This window comes from Hyperolius riggenbachi, chromosome 4 (assembly GCF_040937935.1).
Source record: "Hyperolius riggenbachi isolate aHypRig1 chromosome 4, aHypRig1.pri, whole genome shotgun sequence".
Classification (NCBI taxonomy): domain Eukaryota; kingdom Metazoa; phylum Chordata; class Amphibia; order Anura; family Hyperoliidae; genus Hyperolius; species Hyperolius riggenbachi.
The window spans coordinates 366,391,234-366,413,277 of record NC_090649.1 but is presented as its reverse complement, the minus strand read 5'-3'; the positions used below and the strand labels follow the sequence as shown (position 1 = coordinate 366,413,277).

The 22,044-nt window shown below is 41.5% G+C and overlaps 1 protein-coding gene across 1 annotated transcript in view; it reads left to right on the top strand.

Moving 5' to 3' along the window:
* Positions 1–22,044, top strand: part of SHPRH (SNF2 histone linker PHD RING helicase) — a 207,931-nt gene that overhangs the window by 60,598 nt on the left and 125,289 nt on the right. Inside the window, 5 exon segments of the mRNA XM_068231979.1 lie at positions 6,489–6,707; positions 8,458–8,536; positions 8,681–8,831; positions 14,341–14,428; positions 20,203–20,459. Coding sequence (XP_068088080.1) covers positions 6,489–6,707; positions 8,458–8,536; positions 8,681–8,831; positions 14,341–14,428; positions 20,203–20,459 — 794 coding nt within the window.

Sequence of the window (22,044 nt, the reverse complement as noted above, 5' to 3'; positions counted from 1 at the left end):
TACAATACAATAATACAATACAATAACATTTCTATAGCGCTTTTCTCCCATAGGACTCAAAGCGCTTAGGCTCTCTCAGATTCAGTAATTAGTAGGATGAAGTATTCACACAACAAAAGTTATATTTCTGCAAATGCCAGACTGAACAGGTGGGTTTTCAGTCTGGATTTAAACACGTCCAGGGATGGGGCTGTCCTGATCTGTTGAGGTAAGGAGTTCCAAAACGTAGGGGCAGCATGACAGAAGGCTCTGGGACCAAAAGTTTCTAAGTGGACTCTGGGTATGACTAGATTATTAGAACCTGTGGATCTGAGAATGCGGGGATTGCTACGCAGCTGTAACATATCTTTCATGTATCCAGGGCCTAGATTATTCAGGGATTTAAATGTCAGTAGGCCGATCTTGAATAGGACCCTCCATTCTATAGGTAGCCAGTGAAGGGAATGCAGGACTGGCGTTATGTGGCAGTGACGGGGTTGGTTGGTTAGCAGTCTGGCAGCAGTATTCTGTATCAGCTGTACCAGCTGGTCTGACCAGGCAACAGGATTAATTTCCACATTGGCTATTGACAGCCCAGTATGGAATATAAGGTCCAGAGTGTGACCTTTCCTGTGAGTAGCAGAGCTGATTGATTGGAGGAAGCCCAGTTCATGTAAGGCACGAGGTAGCTCTTTTCCAAATTGTGAGGAGGAGTCGTCCACCCATGTATTGAAATCTCCAAGAACAATCCATCTGGGGTGTTCCAGTGTAATGCTGGGAATACACGGTTCGTTTTTGCCTTCTTTTAAACCTTCGTTTCGATTGTGCCTTTTGTCCTTTTCGATCCCGAAATAATCGGTCATACGGTTAATATCACCACCCACGGTTTCGTTTTTTTTTCGATTCTGATGGTTTCGTTTTTCCAATGATCGAAGGCTGCAAAGAAACGAAACGAAAATCCCTTTTTACAGGGACGGACTAGCATAAACGAATATATAATCGATCTGAACAGCCATCAAGCCTACCAATGGCTCGATTAGATGGATAAAGAGAGATAATATCAAACATGTTCGATCACTAGTCGTTCGTTTTTGGGGTCTATTAATCGAAACTATAATGAGATTATGACTATTTTCACATACGTTTTCAACACTCGATTCGTTTACCGAACGAATCGAAGGTTTAAACGAAGGCAAAAACGAACCGTGTATTCCCAGCATTAGGTTGCATAGGAGGTCTACAAGTTCCTCAAGGAAGTCTGAGTATTTTTCTGGTGGGCTGTAGATCAGCAATATGTTAATGTTTTCCTCAGCTGAAAGTTGCACCCCCAAGCATTCAAACGAGTTGGTAGGACCTACAGTAAGTAGTCTGATTTTCAAAGCTGATCTAAAGCAAAGTGCAACCCCTCCTCCCCTGCGTTCTTTCCTGTTGCAGTATATCACGGAATAGTTTGTTGGCACAGCTGCCTCCAGGGTGGGGCCAACAGGTTCAGAAAGCCAGGTTTCAGTCAGGCAGGCCAGATCAGAAGACTCTATTAGATCATGTATGATTGCTGTTTTGTTGTTTATTGATCTGACGTTGCAGAGGACAGCCTTGATGGGGCTAACCTGGGAGCTGAGGTCTGAGATTGAGGACTCCAGGAGGGAACAGTCTCCAGATGTGTGGCTGTCATCTCTGCTGGATTGTGCTGGAGCTATTAGGGTTGTTGGCTGGGTGTACTCTGTAGATTTTGTCACAGAGTTATTTTGGTTCTGCAGTGAATAACGTCTTTTCCCACGTCCCCTGGATCCTCTCTTTGTCTTTCTGTAGATTCCAACAGACTTAAGTAGAATTATTGTTGATTTGTCAATTGGATATATATTTCTTGGTTGGTATACAGCTAGAAGTGTCTGTGCTGAATATTGATGTTTACACATTACGATGGACAAGAGACAGCTCAGGGCTCCTGCTAAGAAAGGCCCTATTTAAAGTCAAGGTGTGAACTTTCACGGCTGTGGCTGGTATCCTGCAGAGATCAAAGGGCCTGTATAGACTGAAATGTCCTTACACAGAGATGTATGGATGGACAGCATGGATTTGAAAACACAGTCCTTTGTTTAGGAGTTTGAAGATATAATATATAATATATGTAGAAAAATATAGTCTATTGAGCATAGATGCTGTAGATAATCGATGAAAGTTACTCACAGGATGGGAGACGGCGGGCACAAAGAGGCAGAAAGTCTTTAAGGTCTCAGGTCAATTCCAAGGAAGGTGTGCAGTGTCCAGCAGTGTGTGATACCAAGGAAGATCCAATCCAGCTTAAATCTTTGCCATCCCAAGTAATCCAGGTGTTCTGAAAGGTTATAGGTGTTGCTGGAGAAGTGATACATTAGAATCCACTGAAATTTCGGTCCAGTCTTTCCATTAAGAGGTTTAAAGTAGCAGAAATGAGATGTAATGTCTGGAGCAGCCTTAGAGAGCAGCAGCACCAGTCTGGGCGCGCTCAGTAGCTGTCAATATCTACTGAGGAGGTATGGAACGTGCCTGAGGTAGAGAGTATTCTAGGAATGGCCATAACTGTGTCATTAGATCTAAGCATATAAACTAAAAGCTTGCTACATTTATTGCCAAACTCAAATGATCTTTGTCTAGATATGATTTCTCTGCGTTTTGCTCGCCTCACCAGTTCCAGCTCATGCGATCTTCTAGCTAGAGCCCAGTTTTCATAGGTCTCAGCACCTGGGGCTAGTATCAATTGCCGTTTGGCTTCCTTCACTTTGGATTCAGCTAACTCCCGAGAGGCCTGATCATTTTGTCTGATGATAGACATAGAGGCCCTAAAAGAGCCCCGTAGAACCGCCTTACTGGCGTCCCAGCATATATTTGAGTCAGCTGATCCTGTGTTTTCGACCCAGTAATGTGTCATGGCTTCGCGACAGGTGGTTAAGATTGTCGGGTCTTCCAGCGACCAAGGGCCCATTCTCCAGTGACCGGCTTGGCTTGCACCTAAACAGCGCAACTCACAGATCAGTGGAGAGTGGTCCGATATGCCATGAGAGAGATATTTCACTTCTTCCACCATGGGCAATATATCTTTAGTGCCAAGACACATATCGATTCGCGACATGGATTTGAACTGATCCGAAAAGCAGGAGAAATCCCTTTTTTCGGGAAAACGCCATCTCCATATGTCTGTTAGTTCAAGTTTTGACATCCACTCAACTAGAGAGGGACATGAGCGGGAGCTCTTAGATAGTTTATCTTTCTGGGGATCAATGACTGCATTAAAATTCCTTATTATAAGAATCGGATTGTCAAGATTGTTGCGAATCTTAGATGTCATGGCATCAAGAACTGAGGGGGAGAAGGGTGGAGGGATATATAGTGATACCACTGTGAGTTTGCGGCCTTCAATCATGATCGTAATTATTGTGAATCTACCTGTTGGGTCTACCTGAACTTCCTGTACCGAGCCTGGGAAGCTCTTACTTATGAGAATTGCAGTACCTCTAGAAAATGAGGAGAAATGTGAAACGTGGTAGCTTGCTATCCAAGGTTTTTTTAGGGAGAGAACCCTACCACCTGTTAAGTGTGTCTCCTGTAGACAGATGATATGGGGTGAGAGTTTTTGCAGATAGTCAAAAACTAGCCTGCGCTTAATGACATTGTTTAAACCCCTAGTATTCCATGATACTATGCGTAGATTAGCCATAGTCAGATAGTAGAATGAGTGTTACTTTTATTGGACGTATTATTGTGGTCACTGGAGTATTATTGTATAAAAAATAGGATTGTTGGACCCCTACCCCATTTATCTTAACAAACCCAACACCCCGGTACCCTCCCCACTCCCTGCTCCCAACTCCAGGAAGTTTCATTCCCCGAACTTACCTAACTAGGGTATCGCTAGTGGCCAGCCCTCCCCACCCGCGTTAAGTAGGATGTGTGTTAACAAACCATTGTTTCAACATTGTTACAGTTAGAACTTATTTTTACTGACACAGGAATGACTAAAGTAGCCTCAGTGTGTCGCTAATATGCAGTTGACTTATGAGCAGTGGACCAGTTTTTTATCTGAGCCAGAGTCATATAGTAGTTTAAGTCTTATCACTATATCATGGTGAGTATAACAGTGTGATAAAGTGTATATAAAGTACAGGTGTCTGTGGCACAGATTGACATTGCATAGGGAAATAAATCAAATAAACCGATTTGCTCAACAGGAATCCGAGCAGGAGAAAACAGACAGAAAATGGGTAAGCAGAGTCAAATTTCCCATGGAGTGCATATACGCCACAGTACACTAGCACCTTAAGAGCAGACAGACTGTGTACCCTTAATGCTAGTTAGCATGACATCATACAGCAGTACGTGTAAGAGGCACTTCATAACACACAGGGTTAGCTGTCTTATTACATTTGAAAGCCTTGATCATCTAGCCACTGTGACACTTCCTCAGCTGTAAAGAAAAAGTGCGCTTTGCCTCCATGTGTGACTTTCAGTTTAACTGGAAACAGCATGCCATATTGAAGTTGGTTATCTCTGAGGCGTTTTTTGACGTTGAAAAAAGTGGCCCTTTTTTTCTGGATCTCTAGTGAAAAGTCCTGGTAAATGGAGACTTTAACTCTGTTTATGGTTAGATCTGGATAATTTCTAGCTTCGCGCAGTATAGCTGTTTTGTCTCTGTAATTGAGAAACTTCATAACTATGGGGCGTGGAGAGGCCCCAGGCTTTGGCGGGCCTCCGGGTACTCTGTGTGCTCTCTCAATAACATAGGCCTGTGACACATTTAAGTCAGGAAGTACTTCCTTAAACCAGTTCTCGAAAAAGATCTCAGGGTTGGGGCCTTCTGCTTTTTCCGGGACCCCTACTATTCGCAGATTACATCTGCGGGCCCTGTTTTCTAAGTCATCGAGTTTAGCAGAGTGATTAGTGGAGGTACTGGTTACCCTTTGAATATTTTGTTGCATGGGTGCCACAGAGTTCTCCAGGTCACTGATCCTGCGTTCTGATATAGTGGTGCGGTCTTTCACTTTAGATAAATCATGTTTCACAAAAGAAATATCAGCTTGAATAGAGTCTAATCTTGAGGTCAAGGATGTGTGTAAAAACTTATTTGCCTCCATTATTTCAGCTCTGGACGGCTCTTCTGCGGCCTGTATATCATCCTCCAATATTCCCACTTCACTATCCTCCTTCTGCTGCATAATGGAGTCTCCACTACCCGATCTAGCTGGTGACAAAGGTGATTGTGCAGGCAGGGAGGTATTATGTGGACTATTGGGGCCTGTGTGGAGATCAAGCTGCGTGGCTATATTAGATTGTGGAGAATTATTTATGTCCTGCAGCACAGCGGCTTCACTATCATGAGCGCCAGTCCCTCCTTCTGGAGCGTTTTTTCCCCCCTTATTCCTATCCTTTTTGGTGATAGGGGTCTGTGCAGGTCGGATCTTACCCGAGGGAAGAGCGGGGGTCATCCCTGGTGTTTGGTGCGAGCTCGTGCCCGGCAGAGTTTCCTCCATTCCCTCCGCCATTAGAGCTGCTGCCTCATTGCTGCCGGCGCCATCTTGCGGAGCTCCGTGGGCGAAACGGGCAAGCCTCTCCGCCGGGTCTGCTGCCTTCTGGCTGGTTTTTGCAGACATCCCTCCTTGTGGCCGTGACCCCCTCAGTCTCTGGGACCAGACCGAGGTCAGTTTGAGCGGTTTGGATAGCAGGATACCGCCGGAATGTACGCGGGTAAGGGAGAGCTGGGAAACTCACGTCCTCACAGCTTCATGGCCGGCCACCAATAAATTATTGTTATTCACATGAGACCTTTACAGTAGTTTTCAGAGTTTTTAATATAATCAAGCAATAGGCCCCCGCTGGGAGCTCTGGCACTCTCTCAGTGGTGTGCACAGTGTGTGAGTGCCGTAGATCCCAGCAAGGGCCTATGGCTTGATTATATTTTTGTCCTTGAGAAAGGGGCACTAGGTGTCTCCAAAACATCAGACTAATAAACGTATTGAACCAAAGAGGAGTGCAGGCCATTACCTTATTGATATTCATTTTGAAAGGAACCTGAAGCAAGAAGTATATGGAGGCTGCCATATTTATTTCCTTTTAACAACACCAGTTGCTTGGCAGCCCTGCTTTTATGCATCAATATTTTCTGAATCACACACCTAAAACGAGCATGAAGCTATTTTTTGTCAGATTTGACAAAAATGGCAGAAACACCTGATCTGCTACATGCTTGTTCAGGGTCTATGGCTAAAAGTATTGGAGGCAGAGGATCAGCAGGACTGCCAGGCAACTGGTATTGTTTAAAAAGAAAAAAATATGACAGCCTCCATATTCCTTCCACTTTAGGTGTCCCTCAAAGAGGCCCTGTCAATGCTGCCTTCCTTTGTGATATCAAGAATACCTGGGAAGCATCTCCCCATTTGCTTTCAGTGCTTGTTTTCTGCTGCATCATCTTTTCTTTCTCAGCGTTTCACTTTTGTGTATATTTAGATGAATTACAGATTTGTGTCTTGTTTATGCAGATATCGTTGAGGAGGATGACGAGGAATCTGATCAGGAGCTTGAGAGACAGAATATTGAAGAACTTTATGACTATGTAAGGCAGACACATCAGGAGGAAGGTCAGTCTTTGCATGAAGATGTGCAGCACCCTGCTCTGATACCTGTACTCCGTCCATATCAGACAGATGCTGTCAACTGGATGCTCCAGAGAGAGAACTATAAATGTGTAGTTTCTAACGGTAGGTACGGTATGTAGATGATTTGTTTCAATGACAACACTTTAAGACCGTAGTGATGCCTTCTACCTAAGTTTCACAAGGTTTTTCCTTTGCGCTACGTATGCAGGGCAGTCGGTGCACATTTTTTTTACTACATGTAGAAGGGCTCTTAGTCCCCGAGCCCACTACCGCAGTTGTGTCCACTTTTCAGCAACACATCAATGTTACAGAAGCTGAAAGGTGGACAGAAGTGGACACAAGTACGTTAGGTACTCATTCACACTATACGCGCTGCCGTGTGCATTTCAGCATCTTGTATGGTCTGTGACGCCCAAGAATGCCAGAAGTGCATAGACAGCACTTCTTACATTCAGATTATATGCGCTGCACAACAGTTCTATGCACTTTCGCACTACTGCACGCGGTTTTGGCAAAGCGCAGCGCTGACCCAGTTCACAGCGGCACAGATGGTGTGCGATTGTGTGCGTTGCATTCCGATCACACGCCCATTCTATGTTTACAATGTGAACGAGGAGTGGGCACAGGCCCTTATTCATATTATTACTCGGAACTCGGGCTCATTTTTTTTTTTTTTAACTTCTATGTAGAATATGTAAGGGATATAACCTCAGTAAGGCTGTCATGGTTGTGTGATTTGGAAAAATAAAAGGTACTTTCCCTATTGCCATCTCTTTAAAGTACAATATATGGCCTAACTTGCAGCTTGCCACTAGCCAATCTCCATTTTATTTTGTTCAATGGTGTTTTTTTTACTGTACATACCACATAATACACATATCCATAATCAATGCAGTCAGCATTACTTCTAGATGATTTGTGTTCGGGGGGGGGGGGGGGGGGGGGTTGTGTTTGCATATCTAGACTCCTCTAGGCATGGAGAGGAAGGGAATGGATCACAGATTACACTGATCAGGCTTATATTTCGTTAATATTAGAATTCCAGAAATCATTGATTGATTTGGTAGACAGATAACAGTGGTATTGAGAAATTATGTCAGGAGAAGTTTAGAACATTAAGGGAATGTAGGTGTTGTTCGCTGAAGCCACAATACTGCTATATACTGTATCCTAGTTGGGCTACAGAGATTGGATGCAGTTTATGACAGTTGACAGACACTGGGGGAAGGGTAACACATTGTGAAAGCTGACAGATATTCGACTACCACCTTCAACCAGTGCATCAGTAATAGAGAGGCTTACATTGCAGGCTACCTATTTTACACCAATGGTCTTCTTTAAACAGGCTGAGCTGTAAATTACACTTTTTATGCAGTCAGTTGAAAAAAAAAATGGCTAATACCCTGGGGTCACGACGCTGCAGCTCTGGCTCTGTGTGTCTCATCACAGAATGTTGGGAGGTGGAGGAGAGGCAGAGCTGGCCATTGAGAGCCGGGGAAGGGACGTTCCTAACACCAGGAGGAGTGTTTTGCAGGAGTGTCTCTCCTACAAGGCATGCCCCTTCCCCTGTAAGTCTACCAACAAGCTCAATGTCAGTAGATTTGGGGGTCACAGCATAGCACAGGGGGGCTGATAGTGGTGCAGAAGGGACACAGACGCATGTCATAGAGCAGGGAACAGACCTCTATGTCCCAATTGCCCCAGATACACTTTAAATGTGGTCTTTTATCATCTTCAGACTTGTGTAAATGAAGGTCAGCACATGGAGATGACTTTGACACAAATCAAAACCTATTGTGATTAATTAATCAAGCAAAAGTTTGTTATTTTACTTCTGTTTTGTTTTTCTTAGGAAACGCTCTGCATCCTTTATGGAGAGAAGTCACTACATTAGATGAAGTAAAGATTTACTATAATCCATTCTGTGGAAGGTAAATGGGCAATTTACCTCTAAGTATGAATATTCTCAATTAATTAATCTCACATGTCTACTTTGAAATAATTTATAACATTCCACTAGCAGGTCCCAGTTTATCAGCACTTACACATTTTTGTCCTAATTTTCTTTCTTCCAGTATAATTAGGGAGCACCCTGCAGCTTGTCATGAGTGGCCTGGAGGGATCCTTGCTGATGAAATGGGTCTTGGAAAGACAGTAGAAGTTCTCAGTTTAATCCTCTGTCACCCAAGGAAAGATCTTCAAACAGGCTTGCTAGTATTAGCCGAGGTATATATGTTCTGGTTTTCAAAATAAACGAACTAAGCTTTTATTTCAATTAAAAAATGTAGGGATGATACCCTGCTGACTAAATACAGTACAGAGCTTCTGCAGCACCTTATGATGCTTGACCATTCATACCAGAAACCATAGAAGGCGATTGTGACAGGGATACATGTGTCACAGTACCTTGCTGATCGCCGGTGATCAGTGACGCACTTAAACGCTGCAGGAAAGCACCCCAGTGTGAATGGGCCATTAACGTATAGTATTAGTGGCAGAGCATCAGCACAGAAGTCAGGCGACAAGCATTAGTTCAGCCCCTGCTCAGAGCTCCATATAACTGGCTGCTTTCAAAACCAGACATGGACTGGGGTGGAACAGGGAGACCCACCCAGTCACCTTCCTTCCCTGTTCCAGAGCTCTGGGCCATTGTAACAACCTAATTAAAACATAGCAACTGATTGCTGTCAATCTATCCCAAACCCCTTATCCAGTTCCTACCTGTCTTAAAGGGGCCAATGCCTAAAATAAGGCAGAATATATCTGCCATCCTGGACCCATCCCTATAGTCCTGTACATTAGTTTAGGGCGGATTTCCACTAGGAGCCGTGGTCGTTTCCGATTCAGCAGCGTCTCCTGTCATGCTGCAAAGACGCAGCCTAAATCTCTAAGGTGTGGAATGCAAAGCTATAGGGATTCAGGTGCTTGCTGTGGACGGCAGCCCATTAGTGTTTCAAAGTGAGAAGATCAATATAAGATAGATCAAGAAATTATTGATACTCCCTGTGTAACTCGTTCATCTTGTTTGATTCAGTGTAGATTATCATATTTACTACAAACACATCAACTAACATTGTGATGGGCTAAAAGGTGTTTTTTTTTTTTTTTTTTTAATATATATGCAGAAATACTGGTTGCTTGGCAGTTGGAAACAGCCATTATTTACCACAATGCAATGAGGTTCACAAGCAACTGTCATGACCAGGGCACCACACTGTGGGAGGGGTTTAGCCACATTATCAGCTAAACAGATGTCCCTGATTCACAATTCAAGAAAAGATCAAGATTTCTTGTGGGAAAGGGGGCATCGGCTATTGATTTGGATGAAGTTCAGTCCTTGGTTACAGATCCTTTTTAGGGAATTTGCTATTAACAACATGCTCATGCCTAAAAAAAATGATATTTTGTGATGGCAATAAGAACTTTCTCAATAATAAATGGCTCTTTCAGTATAATTTCTTTTTTGCCATTAAGATCTGGAAAATATGCAACAATGTAGTAAGAGCAAGCCATTGCAAAATAGTATAAGTAAAACATATACACACAAAAATAGTTTTTGCGTGTAAAATACCAGTATATGTGCAAGGCAATATGTTGTCACAGAGAAACATATCCTACATTGTAATATCAGTGAATTTATCAGCCTACATGGGTAATCTAGAAAGAGTGGAAATTTCAATCAAATTAAAAAGCAATCAAAGATACACCAATTACAGAGGGTCTTGATATAATGGCTAGCGAGGGAGGATAAAAATGTCACATCTGGTGTCCATACACAGTACAATTTTTTTTCATTTTTTGGGGGATCAAAGAAATTCAATCAATTATTCCATTTGGTCAAATAGTTTTTAAAACTGTTTTCAAGGTACCATACGCGAATGTTCGATTTTTTGGAAAATCTGAGAAAAACGATTAAATATGAATTGTTTTTTATCTAACGGTATTTTCTTATGCAACCTACCATACACTATACAATTTCACAAACTATCCCCCAGGTTTTTCCAAAATGTCCAATCAGATTTTTATCAAAAAACAGAATAGTGCATTTTTTTCTTGATAAAAAAAAATATTTTTGATTTTCGCTCTTTTGATTGTTTTGGTCGAATAAATGGGAAAATCAAACATTTTAATTGTACCGTGCATGGGCACCATAATGCAGATGAATAAAACAGCCAAAAGAAGTATCCATGAGGGCTCGTTCCCACTATCGCGAATCCGCATGCGTCCAACGCATGCGGATTCGCACATGTAATGTGAGTGGATGGGGCTGTTTCCACTCCTGCGGTGGCGTTGTGCGTTTTTTGTTGCGGAGAAAAAACGCACAAAAGAGGCAACGATTTCGCCTGCGTTTTTTACATGCGTTTTTACCCGCGATTCGCGTGAGATTTCGCACCTTTTCCAATGTTATTTTGCCCTAGCAGTGTCATGGTTAATTTCGCATGGCACCCTGCCATGCGAAATCGCACGCGAAATCGCGGGTAAAAACGCATGCAGAAACGCGTCTGCATGCGTTTTTACAAGCGTCGGAATGCCGGCGAATCGCGTCGCAACAGTGGAAACAAGCCCTAAAAGAACGGAAGATGTGACGACTCCACCAGATATCACCACCACAATGTGATTCTTGATCTGGAGTGTGTTGAATAGATGCTTTTCACCTAAAACACCAAGTTACCACAAGCAATTATTATTTATTATTATTATTTATCGTATTTATAAAGCGCCAACATATTACGCAGCGCTGCACAATAGATAAAAGGGTTAAAGTACAAGGTAGGACATACAGGAAACGCACAACAAAACGAGATCATGCAAATGATTTGATAATACAGTGTCATAGGTCAAAATAGAGATTGTTCTAGTCCACAAAAGGGGTGATTGTCAGTAAGATTGCATAATCAAGCTGGAAACACTAATGCTGGGAATACACGTTTCGTTTTTGCCTTCGTTTTAGCCTTCGTTTCGATTGTGCCTTTTGTCCTTTTCGTTCCCGAAATAATCGAACGTACGGTTAATATCACCACCCACGGTTTCGTTTTTTTTTTCGATTCTGATGATTTTGTTTTTCCAATGATCGAAGGCTGCAAAGAAATGAAACGAAAATCCCTTTTTACAGGGACGGACTAACATAAACGAACATATAATCGATCTGAACAGCCATCAAGCCTACCAATAGCTCGATTAGATGGATAAAGAGAGATAATATCAAACATGTTCGATCACTAGTCGTTCGTTTTTGGGGTCTATTAATCGAAACTATAATGAGATTATGACTATTTTCACATACGTTTTCAACACTCGATTCGTTTACTGAACGAATCGAAGGCTAAAACGAAGGCAAAAACGAAACGTGTATTCCCAGCATTAGGGAGAGGGCCATGCCAGAGGCTTACAATCTAAAGGGTGGGGGTGGAGACAATAGGTGCATCTGTTGAGAGGGTGTCTAACAGAACATATTATGGTGCTGGTGTAGGGGGGTATGCAAGCATGAAAGGGTGAGTCTTGAGAGCTTGTGTGAAGGTGGAGGAGAGTCTGGTGGCTGGAGGGAGTGAGTTTCAGAGAATAGGGGCAGCCCTGGTGAGGTCCTGCAATCGTGCATGTTTGTTTTTATTTGGTGGAGTGGCTTACGGGCTGTGCAGTTCAGATTCAAAGGCAGAGATGATCTAGTTAGACAGCAATACAAGTAAATCACAGCAAAGATAATGTTAAATTAATAATGGTGAATTCGGGTAAATTCGTTTTTTCGCCCTTTGAAAGCTGCCCTTAGAAAGCGAACCTATTTGTCGGCGCACCGACAAATGAATGAGCTCTCCTTAGATACACAGAGCTAATCAGGAAGGCCTGGTCAGCTGGCAGACAATATGCTAATTAATAGAGGTGGGCTTGTCTCCTGCAAGTTCAAACAGATCTGTATGTGATACAGGCTTTGATGGAAATTGCAGGCCAGCCACCAGGAAGTAAAGAGTGAACAAACAAAGCCAGAATTCAACAGCAATTACAATAATGTCTGTAATGTTACTCAGGTGCTAACACTATTACAGAGGTAGATCAAGAAAGCAAAAGTGATCAAATACAAAAGATGGAAATTATCAGACATACACAGGCAATGCAGGATGAGATTAAGCGTGTGGTTGCAGATTTCAGTGCAGTTCAGATTCAAAGATGGAAATTATCAGCAATAGAAGCCTTTACAGTGAAACATTACAACTAACACATTTTGGGTGGTGGTTTCAAACCCACTTTAAAGTCTTAGCTCAGCTTCACATTTTTTTTATTGTACTGTATATGATAATACATATGTATCAATCAGCAATATACAAGGTCTTGTGTATTGCATATCTGTACTTACAATAAATGTATATCGAAAGAACTGGTCTGGTTGCGTTTTGCAGGTCCTTTTTTATGTTGAGACAGCTTGGCAATTTTATTAGACAGACCAGGTGTCTGTTTATTGTACAAAATCCTCCCCTCCATTCCATAATCACTCACATAAGGAAGTTGGGGAAAAGATGGGAGGGAGCACAAGCCCTGTTAGCATAGATCATCTGTTTCCTTTGCTGCTTGGAGCTTTACTCTTTGTGGTCAGCATTGTAGCACTACTCGTTAAATGCTTTATCACACTCAGAGCAGAAAAGAATTGGGTAGGAAGGTGATGAGTGTTAATGTGACACTGAAGCGAAAATACATTTATGAGATAACGAATTGTATGTGTAGTACTCCTATTTATATTCTCAGTTATATAGGTTTATTTATAACATTGCATCATTCTTTCATATTTGCAGTTTAGAAACCCCACTCTGTAGTTTAAGCTGTAAAATAGAGCAGAGCTAATGAATCTTTCCTGCATTAAAACCTTATCTCAAGCTGTCTCTAGCTGTTTCTTGATTGTTTAAAGTGAATGCCCAGGCAGATTTTAAAAGATGACATTTACTTACCTGGGGCTTCCACCAACCCCCTCCAGCCGACAGGTACCTCACAGCAGCCACACACATCTTCACCAGCAATGAAAGAAGCAGGAAGGGCTTTAAAGCAAAAAAAAACATTTGCTTCCAGTGTCCAAATCCCCCCCCCAAGTCTCTGATCTTAAAAATGTTGCCTGTGTGTGTGTGTTTGTTTTTTTTGTTTTTGTTTTTTTTAAGAAAATTGTCACAAATAAAGACCAGCAGTCATGGAGGCACTATAATGGGAACACACCAGACTGCTGCACCAAGAACCATTGCTGACCATGTTGCAGCATTCATCATGTTGTTGCAGCATTCATCATGTTGTTGTGAGGTTTTTCATTACATGGATAGAGTAGAGATGTTTAATGATATGCTAATAATTCTGGGTTGTATGAAAAAAAGCTGGGAACTGGCCCAATAAAATGCTGAATTTGCTTAGTCTAGTTCCAGGCTGCATAAAATTTGACTACAACCTGGAATTAACATTTTATTGAGTGTCCCCCATAGAGAGTATTCACATCTAGAGGGGTATCAAAGGCTTGAATATTATTTCATAGTGTATGTACAGTCACACTATTACCACTATCCATCACTTTGTGTGTTGCCAGCTGAGACAGAGCAAAACAAAGCACATAAATTGCTGCAGTAATGCTTTATAAAATCTTTGTAGTATTTGTCTTGAAGGACATTTTCTTTCTCATGTAGGAATAAATATTGAATATTCAATCTACTGCTTTGCTAATTTTTGTCTTATTAAACTGCCTTCAAAAATGCTTATGTGTATTCTGTTTTAGGGAAAAACTGTTAACTATTTTATACCACCTCCACCAGTAGAAAAGTCAAAGAAGGGAAAAACTGAAGAGACAAGGCTAACCTACCCTAGTAAGTGCATACATTTTTAAATGAGCAGTGTTGCTTTTAATTATTCTTTATACAAAACCCAGGACTTTCCACAAAGCATACTGTAATTACTGCAACTCCCTTCTGTCTGGCCTTCCCTTGAACCACATTGTCCTACTTCATATTTTTAAAATCTGTGAACAAAACCTGCCCTATCTACATTTCGGAGCTTGTTCACAGGTATACACCAGGCCGCCCCCTTTGGTCCTCCAAAGACCTCCACCTAACTGCCCTGCACATTTCTTACTCCCATGTTTGCCTGCAGGATTTCTCAAGAGCCGTCCCCACTGCTCATCAGACTGGCCTCCTCCTTCAACACATTCCAGCAAGCCCTCAAAACCCACCTCTTCAAGATGACCTACACCCCTTACCATGCAGTAACTCTCTGCTGAATACTTATTCTTCAGCCCTACTTAGTGTGTCCACGCCCCCTTCCCTTAGTTTGTAAGCCTTTGGCGGGGTCCTCCCTTCCCTAGTGTATTCTACATGATTGCATGCCCCTTTCCTTTGACCGCCTCATACTTGAATTATTGCACCTAACTTACTAGCCCCAAATCACATGATCATGTATCTTGTACCCTGTTTGCCTTGAATAAGTTTGTCCTATGTTTTATAACCTTGTTACATTATGTCTGCAATCCTTTGTACCATTGTATGTATTTATTGTCCAGCGCTGCATAATATGTGGGTGCTTTATAACTACAATAAATAATAATAATTCTATGCTGTGATGCACAGCAATATGCTATAGGTTTTTACAAAATGCCAAATGCCATGATCTATTGTGGGCAAGGTAATAACTCTTCCTGTTACAATTAGAGCAGGGTGTAGCGTGACCTCCATTCATAACTGTATAAGGGAAAGGTCTATGCTCATTTCCATTTTGAGAAATACACTTCTGGCAGTAGAGTGTAGCAAATGCCAAAGCTATGCCTACAAATGGCATAACTTTTGCAGCTAAGGAAACATTTTAGTATACTCAGTGATTGTTACGATATATTTCCATAGCGTAATGTCTTGAGTCCTTTTATACTGAATCAATAGCTGTCAGTTATAACTGAAGGAACAGCTGATGTGCAGCCTGGGTGAAGGTAATGTCCATGTTTCCCTATGGATCAGTTCACATTATATGCATTTTAGCTGAAAACCTTTTTCGACAATACACAACTATGGATCAACTGATCATTGAAGACATATCAGTTTTTAAGCATACTGTACCTCACAGGAGCTTTCTTCGAGTTATGTATTAGTTATGTGATGTTTATATCGTAATTGTATTTTAGCACTATGGCACTCTAGCACTGAGCACTTTTCACTCCTGACGAAATTTCCCATAGAGGAAATGAAACATGTCGAGTTTTGTGTGGGGTTTATAGATTACTAGTGGGGAAGTGGAGGGGGGTCTATTGCTGACCGTGATATTTATCTCCCACCCATGCTTCACATCTACTTCAAAAATTAGCAATTTAGATCTTTTTTAGAACTATTCCAAATAAAAGTTAAGTTTTAAATTTAGTCCTCTTCTATAGAAAAAATATGTGTTATGTATATTGAATCAGGTGTGTTGTGTGTAGCACACAAGACAGATTTTTTTAAAACCTGTCAAAAGATGTTTGCTAAAAAAAAAAAGGGGGTTTTGCTGCACAGTGGACTTTCTAAGCTTCCTGGAGGGGTGGTGCTGCAGGGGCGTGGACCGACAGGGCCAGTTATGCCGGCAAAGGACTGGTAAGTAGAAAAAAGGATAAGAAAGAAGCAAGACATTTAGAAGAAAGAATTGATAGAGGAAAAACTGAAGAATGCAGAAGTTCATCTTTCCTTTTTAATAAAGTTTAAATTTAGATTTTACAATAAATAGATACCAGCCTACGTGGTATGATATGGGGGGGGCTTTGTAAGACAGGGGCGATAAATCCTTACCCTCTCCTACAAAGCCCTGTCCATATCATGGACAAGGGGGCTCATCCCCACCTCTGGTACTCAAGAAGAGTTGAAGATAAGTATACTAAAGCATGTGGTCCTGGGGGCTAAAGTTGGAATCTGGGAGCCCCCTTTAATAAGTGGATCCCCAGACGTCTGTCCCCTTTCAGATACATGGGTGTAGAGGGACACTTTAGACCCTCTACCTATTTATAGTACGTTTAAAAGTCAAAACTTTATTAAATTGTAAAAAAAAAATACTACTTTTGCATTTTTTAATTTTTATCTGTAACTTCTTTATTTTTGTTAGTGTTTGCTTCTGTCTTCTCCTTTTCAATCTGGATTGAAGAATCTCCTCCCAGCCATTGCTCCCAATCGCTACACCTGACAAACCCATCTCTCAATGCCACTTCATCCCCATTAACCCTGGAGTTATCTCAATGTTCACCCTCTACATGCTAGGCTCTCCTGGCACTATCGCCTCCCACTGCTCTGTGCTGACTCACTGGGGCTACTCAGTGTGAACACTAGAGCCCCAGCTTCATAGCTCCTGCTGGGGCTTCCAATTAGGTCACTGGGTGGACCAATGGAAATCATCTTTAGGATCCTGGCATAGATTATCCCAGCAATTAGATTTCCCGTTAATCCTCATGTGACTGCCAGGTGATAAGTAGGTTGCACAGAGAGAGCTCCTTATTACCCCAATAGGAAATGGTTAAAGGTTTAACCCCTAGTGGTTTACATTGATCCTCTCTAGCTGCACATTTGTGAATGTTAACCAATGTGCAGCTGTAAAATATTTCCTAGTACAATGTATGGTGACAATACTAGTAGTAGTATTTGGAACTAAAAGTGCATTTTTTCAGTTTTGAGTCCATCACTAATTACAAGCCCATATAGGCAAAAAATTACAGTAATATACCCTCACAACATACATACAAAAGTTCAGCCCCTAAGTTAACTATTTATGTATTTTTTTAAACTGTCTTTTTATTTTTTTGTATGTGTTTATGTTTTGCAGCTACAAGGGAGGTGGTAGGGTTCAACAGAGTTTTTTTTTCATAAATATTAAATGTATTTATTTTTATTATTTCAACCTTAATATTACTTTTTGGCCACTAGATGGCACTGTACACTCTCCTGGAAGTTAACAGGAAGGGTACGATCTTTTTTTTTTTTTTTTTACTATAAAATACTTTTACTTTCATGAATCAACAAGCCTCGTGATTCATTCACAGGGGCTTCGGTTGGCTTGGGGGAACACTTGTTCCCCATACCCAATCGATCCCCTGTATTATCCACTGAGACCGAGCGCACCCGCTGTAACACCGCTGGACAGATATTTCCATCCAGATTGCCGCTAAGTGGCTTCTGCTGGACCGATATATCTGTCCAGTTAGGCTTAAAGGACACCAGAAGTTAAAATAAACTAATGAAATAAACGATTGTATCTCCTTCTCCTAAATATGTGGGTTTTTTTTAAGATATTCCACAGTTTTATTTTATGTTTAAATCTATTTTTTAAGCTTTAACTGTTTTATTGTTTTTTGCTCAATGACACATTCATTGAAGTATGCCAGTGCTAAAATCTATGAACTGTTGACCCTTTTTTTCCTCTTTCCTGCTCACAGAAGCCATTTTTTTTGCTAGGAAAGCGTTTTATAGTTGGAATTTCTTATCAGTGAGGGTCACACTGTAGTCACTTCCTGTCTGAGTGTGGACCGAGTCAGCCACTTACATACCTGATATTTAACTCTTCCAGGCAGAGAAAGAAAAAAAGGAACACAGCACAGTTATTTGTGTGCTAGGCACTGTACATACCCATGTTTATCTCATCATGTCACATGTCACCTCGGGTATCCTTTAACCACCCTGGCGTTCTATTAAGATCGCCAGGGTTGCTGCGGGAGGTTTTCTTTTTAATTAAAAAAAAACTATTTCATGCAGCCAACTGAAAGTTGGCTGCATGAAAGCCCACTAGAGGGCGCTCCGGATGCGTTCTTCTGATCGCCTCCGGCGGCCAGAAGTAACACGGAAGGCCGCAATGAGCGGCCTTCCGTGTTTCGCTTACCTCGTCGCCATGGCGACGAGCGGAGTGACGTCATGGACGTCAGCCGCCTCCGACCCAGCTCTTAGCGCTGGCCGGAACTATTTGTTCCGGCTGCGCAGGGCTCGGGCGGCTGGGGGGACCCTCTTTCGCCGCTGCTCGCGGCGGATCGCCGCAGAGCGGCGGCGATCAGGCAGCACACGCGGCTGGCAAAGTGCCGGCTGCGTGTGCTGCTTTTTATTTGATCAAAATCGGCCCAGCAGGGCCTGAGCGGCACCCTCTGGCGGTAATGGACGAGCTGAGCTCGTCCATACCGCTAAGGTGGTTAAGTGGTTAGTTCACTTTTTCTCTTAAGTTTTCTCCTGGAGATAATGTTTCATCTTCTGTTTAAAATAACTGTTTAGCACTCTGCAATTGAAAAAAAATACAGAAAAGTAGGTGAAAATGTATTTTCAACATTATTCTGAGTTTTGCTGGCAGGTGGCTTAAAAGACATTTTATTGATAAGGTATGAAAACATCACTGTGAAGAAAATATAGGAGAAAAAGTGAATTGAAGAAGGCCCTACATACAGTATACAACATTCCTAATCTATCCACTCATTTAGAATATAAATGCCCTCAATTTGCAGGCCACATTCACTACCAATTTACCACATCAGTGTTTAATAATTATTTTTCAATTAAGATAAATTTGTATTTAAGTTCCCTTTTGTATTACAGCTATTTAGTTAAAGCAGTAGGATCAGCCATACTATGCCAGGGGAAAAAAAAACACATATATAAGTAGATAAATACTTGATCTACTTACATAACACATGTATTGTACTGTCCACATTTTGATTTCAGTGAATTTGATATAGTAAATGAATAGAATTCTGTCCCTGGTGGGGGCCATGTCTTTTGCCCACAGTTTAGGCTAAATCCTGATGTCATATCTGCCCTTTACTTTTTTATTTTCTCCTTCAGTCGCTGGGTCACCTCAGCCTTGCTTGCAAACACAAGTGAGGAGGGGATCGTGTTTCAGATAAGCAGCTAGCAGGGAAATAAATGGAAGAGGAGGAATATATTATAGATAAAAAGAACCCCCAGCATGCAACTGTTTGGCACTGACTTAAAGGGCCAGTGCTCCTTAAGTATGTAATAACTCTAAATCATAACAGCAGAAAAAGTTTTGAAAGTTTTGAATGCAGGATTACCTTCTTTATCACTTAATACACTCAGACCAGTTGCTGTTGAAATTTGATTTTTTTATGGCGACACTCCCGCTTTAAGAAAAAAATGTCTCCATAGTGTACAGTAGCAAAAAGCAGAAAATTAAGCTGAACCAACTGCTGGTTAATTCATTGTCCGTTCCACAATCTAATTAGCCTCTGCAAATTTACGATTCGGTACATACCAAAATCTGCTTTGGAGTTAAATTTCCTGCTAATTGCCACAAACAATAGGATTTTGGTTATAAGTTGCCAATACAGGAAACTTAGGGCCTGCCATCTTCTCAAACCTGCAGCAAAAAAAAAAAAGAAAAAGAAAAAAACATTTAATATACATTTGTAATATTTATCTAAACCAAACGTGTACTTTCTGTCTTATGCTAAACAGTGAGCAAAAACATATACATTACAAAATGCATCAATTTATTGCTTTCTTAGTTATTCGTTATACCATGTAAATGTGCATGAAAATGTGAACAGAAATTTAACTATATCATTTAATTTATATATTAATTGCTCCAATGTCAACATTGTTATTTTGTTTACAATTCTTTTACTGACTATTTTTTATATCCATAGATTTACGCACCATGGTCTTGGCAGCAATTAAAGAACTGAGTATAGGCAAAGGTGTGTCGATAATTGCCATACTTAAATATGTCAGCTCTGTATATGGCTACGACATGCAAAGGAACCATCGGTTGCTTAAAAAGACCTTAGAGAAGCTGTTATCTAAACAGATTATAGAACAGTTTAAAGGACGTGGACTTCAAGGGTCTTTCAAGCTAGGGGTTAATTTCAAAGACCAGATGACACAGGATAAGCCGCAAGTATTGGTAAGGTGCCATTAAATTTTATATATTTTTAAATAGAGTACACAATCCTTTATGCAACCTTTCTGTAGGAATTGTGATTTCAGTTTTGTCTTTTCTTTTGTTTTAGATTTCAATATGTCTTGGTTGTTGTTTTTGTTTGCTTGTTTGTGTTTATCAAAAAAGTCACAGCCATTTTTAATACATTTTATTTTAGAAACGCTGTATCTTTTGCTTATTTTTCCACATAATCACCTTCTTTATCTAAGCATTTATATAATATATTTTCCCAGGGTTTTCAATCCCCTTATTATAGTAGCATCAAAGTGTGTGCGTGTGCGTGTTTCATATAAGGCCCCGTTTACACTTAATCAGTTGGTACGTGTTTTTTTTCCTTCTCCATAGCAATGCATTGTGAAAAAGATTTCAGTTATCCGGTATCTCCAAATTAGACACGGGATCTCTACACTGACTAAAGATAGGGATTTCTCAACGGACCTCACCCCATACGAGAACATCTGCCTCCGCCGCCCTAACACTCAAGGCTTAATCTCAACACTTTATTCCTTTCTTACTCGTCCCAAACAGCCTATTCAACACGCATATGTTTCCAGATGGGAAGCAGACTTGTCAGAAACCAGAGTCAGGGAAGATTGGGTGGATATCTGGGGGAGGGTCTCTAGTTGTTCCAGTAATTTACACACGGTGGAATCGGCATACAAGGTTATGACTAGATGGTACCTGGTCCCGTCCAAGAATAGCCAAAGTCTTCCCCTCGGCTAACCCCTTCTGTTTTAGAGGCTGCAGAGTAAGTGGAGACATGCTACATACTTGGTGGTCAAGTCCTCGCTTTTTGAGGTTCTGGCACAGAGTGTTTAAATTACTATCCTCTCTATTTCATAAACCGATCCCCAAGAACCCCTGGCAAGCCCTGTTACATGCAAAAATAGATTCGCTAACGTTCAGGCAAAATAAATTAGCCTCTTTTGTTCTCTCAGCAGCTACCATGACCATAGCTAGAAATTGGAAGAAACCCTCTGTCAACTTCAGAGAAGTCAGAGCTAGAGTGAACCAATATATGATTAACGAGAAACTCACAAGCATACTTCGTGACACCCACAAAAGTTTTGAGAAAATCTGGGATCCCTGGATCCAAATGGAACATCCCACCTTGGACGACGCACTTATTACTAGGCTGTGAGATGGGCCCCTCTCTTTCTTTCTTTCTTCCTTTTCCTTTACCCTTTCTACCTTCTTCCTTTCTGGTGTTTCTTTCTCTGATTCCTCTTTCTGCTCTCTTCTCTCCTCCTGAGGAACAGATACAAATTTCTGTATTGCAGAGGCTTCTGCCCACTGCTTGGAGCTAGCCTCCACGGCTCCCCCCAGCCCGACCTCCTCTCTCCCCAGGTCGGCCTCCTCATCCCATACCCTTCATTGCATACCCCAGATAGCTGGATTATATCCTCTGGGGTACACTGTACCTCTAGCTGAAAATAAAGAATCCTAATCATTAAGGATCCTCCATGGACCATGAGCCCTGGTTATTCCCTTATACCCCCTCCCCCCCCATATTTTATTCAATTCTGTTTCTGTGGCCTCACCCTAATTA